Source organism: Mus pahari, chromosome 10, assembly GCF_900095145.1.
Source record: "Mus pahari chromosome 10, PAHARI_EIJ_v1.1, whole genome shotgun sequence".
NCBI classification, from domain to species: Eukaryota; Metazoa; Chordata; class Mammalia; order Rodentia; family Muridae; genus Mus; species Mus pahari.
In genome coordinates this window covers 17,566,364-17,571,317 of record NC_034599.1, presented here as the reverse complement: position 1 = coordinate 17,571,317, position 4,954 = coordinate 17,566,364, and the positions used below count along the sequence as shown (strand labels likewise).

Here is a 4,954-nt window from a genome sequence, read left to right as displayed (position 1 = left end):
AGGAAAGAGAGAGAAAGGAGGGAGGGAGGGAGGGAGGTAAGACTGTGAAGTGGGACAACATTTGGAATGTAAACATATAAAATGATTCATTAAAAACCAAAAAAAAAAAAAAAAAAAGAGGTAAGTACAGCCCCAAACCTAACTCCACCTTTTTGGCATCACCTTCTTAGAATCTGGGTACCTTAAAATCATCCCACTGGATAAGACACTGCTCAACACTTACTGGTCGAGGCCCTATCAGGCCTTCCTCGAGTCTCCAAATGAGTACGATCACTGTAGACTGGATCTGTCTAGGGTTAAAAGGCTGTCCCACCCCCATCTATTCCTGGGAGCCTCAGACACTTCAAGACACCAGTGAGTAGCAATGCAACATTATCATTACCTGTCTCCAAAAATCACCCAATGGTCACTTTTAACCACTATGACTTTACAATTCTACAGTCCCTTTTTGTTATGAATTCTATTTTTTTTTTTTACTCTCGCTGGTAAGATCTATTTCTTCTAAGTATGAAGAGATCAAAGTAGCAGGACAAACTCCATCTTGCTCTCTAAACTCCATTTTGAGTTATGTGTGCATGCAAAGAGTGACATGGCCCCCACCCCTGGGCTCTGAGAAAGAGACCCCACAAGTGTTTCAGCAGTTAAAAATAAACATAACAGCTGTGACCAGCGCACAATAACAGGATAGACTGGTCACAATAATAGGACGAGTTAGTTAAGAAAGCATGAGTCGGGCTGGTGAGATGGCTCAGCAGGTAAGAGCACTCACTGCTTTTCTGAAGGTCCTGAGTTCAAATCCCAGCAACCACATGGTGGCTCACAACCATCCGTAACAAGATCTGATGCCCTCTTCTGGTATGTCTGAAGACAGCTATAGTATACTTATTTATAATAATAAATAAATCTTTAAAAAGAAAGAAGAAGGAAGAAGGAAGAAGGAAGGAGAGGAAGAGGAAGAGGAAGAGGAAGAGGAAGAGGAAGAGGAAGAGGAAGAGGAAGAAGAAGAAGAAGAAGAAGAAGAAGAAAGCATGAGTCGTTTCCGGGTCAAGATGCCCCTTTTAGATATGTGATCTCCTTGTGGTTTGAAAAGACACTGTGGAGGCTGGTGAGATGGCTCAGTGGGTAAGAGCACCTGACTGCTCTTCCAAAGATCCAGAGTTCAAATCCCAGCAACCACATGATGGCTAATAACCATCCCTAACAAGATCTGACTCCCTCTTCTGGAGTGTCTGTAGATAGCTATAGTGTACTTACATATAATAAATAAATAAATCTTAAAAAAAAAATAAAAGAAAAAAAAAGAAAAGACACTGTGCATCAATCAATTTAAAGGCCAACACTTCTTTACCCGAATACCCAATCATGGAATGCCAAGGCTTGGAAGCCTCTGCTTATAATGTTTCCCCTGTATAAGCCCTAAGCCCCTAGACCCGGGTGTCCAGAGAAATAGTTGTTTGTAAGCTTGGAAGCCTGAGGCAGAGAGCACAGTGAGACAAGCCTGGGCACGCCCAGGCAGGCCATTGTTGGAACATTCCTGGGACTGAACCAAAAGTTCCGCTGACCCGCCCCTCAGGTCTCCTAGCATTCCTGCCTTTGCACCGTACCATCCTGCAAATGTGTACGGTTAAATGAGCCAATCACGGGTAACCGCGCCAATTCTTGCTAGCCTCTCCCCCTATAAAAACCCCTAGCTTTCAGGCCACGAGGTCGGCACCTCCGCCTCCTGCGTGAGGTACTTGCTGGCCTGGAGCTCGGCCATTAAACTACCTCATGCTTTTACAACAAGGCCTCTCGTGTTTCCTGGGAAATCCTGACTCCCGTGACTTCGGGGGTCCCCGAAAATGGGGGTCCTACAACACACAGGTTCCCCTTTCTACCTGGGGTCAAGGCTAGGCAAAGTTCTGTTCTCCACCCACAGTTCTTGGGAGGAGCAGGAACATTCCTGAGAAAATGTACTGATAGTCACCTGACCCTCTGCAAAGCCCCAGATGGAGTTCAAATGCGAGCCATGATCTGCCCATGCTTGCTAGCCAATAGATTTAAAGGTCAATATGCTTAGCCAATAAGTTTACATTGTAACCTTGCTGGTATAACCTGTACCCCCTAAAAATTATAAAAACTGTAATAGCCATTCAGGGGTCACTTGTCTTGAGGGTCTAATTGAAGGTTGATCCTGATGTGCCAGAAAACAGGCCTCTTGCTTTTGCATCGATCAGTATCTTGGTGTCTCATTCTGGGGCTCTCTGGTGCTTTTCGAAGTAAGCACCACTAGTGGATCGAGGGTTGGGGTCTTACAGTTGTAAGGCTTTGACAAGACAAAAGAAATCATTAAAACCCTAGATTGATGAAATAGATTTCATTGCTGGTGAAGGGTAAAAGTTTATTATGCCTCAGTGGCTTAGAAACATTTGTATAGTTTGAATACTCTTTGAATTTGTGTTTGCGCAGGTCCTTATTGAGGCAGTTTTAATGGCGGAGCTCCGGAGCTCTGGGCAGATACGTGTCTCACACAGGAGACGGGGAATCAACCACGAGGCTCGAAAGCTAGAGGTTATTATATGGAGAGGGTCGGGGGCTCAGGAAGAATTGGCGCGGTAACTCATGATTGGCTCATTTAAGCATCAGCAAAGCGATTGCAAGTCAGCAGAATAGTACATGCGGGCTAGGGCGTCAGGAATTCCAGGGGCCGGAGGCTTATCTGGGTCAGCAGTACATCTGGTTAATATATGACTCCAAACTATGTCTGAACGAGCAGGGGGAGGCGCCAAAGGTCCCTCATCCCTTCGGGGTCAACTCTTATGAGTTTGCGGGGAGTCTGCACCATCCTGAGACTAGAGCAAGTGTCTCCCCGTTTTTGGAGGTCTTACACAGCCAAGCTGGAAAAGGTACTTGCCACCAAGCTTGATGTCCACCACATGCACACTATAGCATACCGCCTTATAAATAAACGAAATAAAGCAAAATGTCAAAAATGAAAAGCAAGGTATGTGTGCATTCCTGCAATCCTGCTCAGAGGCAGAAACAGGTGGCCTTGAAAGACCCCCGAAGGGAGCCCCCACCCCACCCCCCACTCCAGTCTCGGGAAGGACGCACACCCAGTTGGATGCTGAGACTGACTTGCTGTAATCACACGAGGAAGCTTTATTGTATGCGAGATGAAACGAGAGCTCAGGCCAGCATGCTGGGGTCAAGACTCATACACCACACAGGGGTAGAGGAGTTTCGACCCCGACATGAATTTTTACAGAGCTTATAAAGGAGAAAACCACAAACCGGGGGAAGCAAAGGAGAGGAAAAAGGGGAATTCTAAAACCATAGACTGCCCACACAGTTAGGTCATATGCTAGTCATGTGTAACACTAGGCAACACACCCAGGGCTTTGTGACATTGTGGTTAGGATGGTGACATTCCACAGGGGCGTTGGAACATTGTGACCGGGGGCTTTGGGACATTGTGGTTGTTCCAGGAAACTTTCCGTTCAAGAATGCTCCGGGAACCATTGTGCAGCAAGGGAGGGTGAAAAGTTCATGTTCTCACAGACCCCACTTCTTCTTTTGGGCAGCTAGGCAGCTTATTAATTTTTAACCCTTCAGCCTCTGTGGGTTAAAGGCTGGCCTAGTTTACATATTAAGTTCCAGGCTAGCCAGACTACATACTAAAACCCTGCCTTAAAAAAAAAAAAAAAAAAAAAAACAAGTCAGGGCCTGGAGAGATCTCACAGTCATACCGCTTCCCCCTTGCCTTTGCTTTTCGGTACCACATCACAGCCTGCACCACACATATCCAGTGCGTGGCTATCCCTGTACCTCAGCAATTCTAAGATTAAGTCTATTAGATACTTTAAAACTACTGTTTAGGACAAGGAACTGAATTTTTATCTTCCCCACTCCCTCCAATTAATGCGCAAATATTAAATCCTCAGGACTCCTCTTCGCAGATTCTTTCAGACCCACTAGTCTCCCACCCGTCCTTAGAGGCTGGGTTCTATCAACATCTCCCAGGTCTATAAAGTTCCGGATTTGAGCTGATATGGGCTTCACCAGCTCGGTGACAGCCAGGACACTGACAGGTCTATCCCAGAGTGACAGACAGCTGGAGAGTCACCCCTACTAGACCCAGGTCCCTTCACCCAGCTTCTGAGAGTTTCCAGACAGGGCGCAGAGTTCCCCATCTCGCCCAAGCGGGTAAGGGAAGCCCAGAGTTCCCAGTGTGTGACACCGGCGCTGAAGCGACCCAGCTGTCAGGCATTCCTGTCTCTTGCCTGTCTCTTGCCTGTGGGTGGCAGAGCTGCGGAGGGCGTTGCAGCCAGCTCGAGTCCCCATGCAGGGTCGAGACGCGATAGGACGCCCGAGGGTGCCCGGAGCCCGCCCAGCCCCCACCCCACAGCCGTCCACACCGGCTCGCCAGGGACGCCGCGCCGAGCTCACCATGATGGGTCTGGGAGCGTCCTGCGACTCGGTCTCCGCCACCAGCACAAATGTCCCCAACGGACGCCTGGGGACCACAGGACCTAAGATGGCAGGCTCAGACCTCCGCTGAACTTTCTAAATCGGCTCCACTTCCTCTTTTCAGAGCCGGCCAATCACAGGGCCTGAGTTACAGTCAAAGGCACCGATCGGATGACGGAAGGCGGGGCGTAGCACTGGGCATAAGGCTGTCTGATCACACTGAAAGTCTTAGCGGACAGAAAAACGGTATCACGATCCTTTATTTTAATCCCTCGTGAAGTTTTCTTACTGTGATGTGTGTGTGTGTTTTTCTATCTGTGTATGTATGTGTGTTTTCCTCTGTGTGTGTGTGTGTGTGTGTCTGCGTGTGGTGTGGGGGGTGGGGCAGCTGAGCTGTGGATAAATGATAAGATTAAGCAACTCTGTGGTGTGTGTGTGTGTGTGTGTGTTTGTGTGCGTGTGTGTGTGTGTGTGTGTGTGTGTGTGTGTGTGTGTGTGTGTGTGT

At 48.0% G+C, this 4,954-nt stretch overlaps 1 protein-coding gene across 3 annotated transcripts in view; it reads right to left on the bottom strand.

Annotated features, from left to right (window-relative positions):
• The window catches only part of LOC110327648 (zinc finger protein 809), a 22,661-nt gene extending 18,120 nt beyond the window's left edge, over positions 1-4,541 (bottom strand). For all 3 annotated transcript variants that reach the window (XM_021206764.2, XM_029542814.1, XM_029542813.1), the window contains exon 1: positions 4,429-4,541. In XM_021206764.2, coding sequence (XP_021062423.2) covers positions 4,429-4,431 — 3 coding nt within the window. In that variant the 5' untranslated portion in view covers positions 4,432-4,541. The remainder of the gene's footprint in view (positions 1-4,428) is intronic.
• Positions 4,542-4,954: the final 413 nt, after the last annotated feature.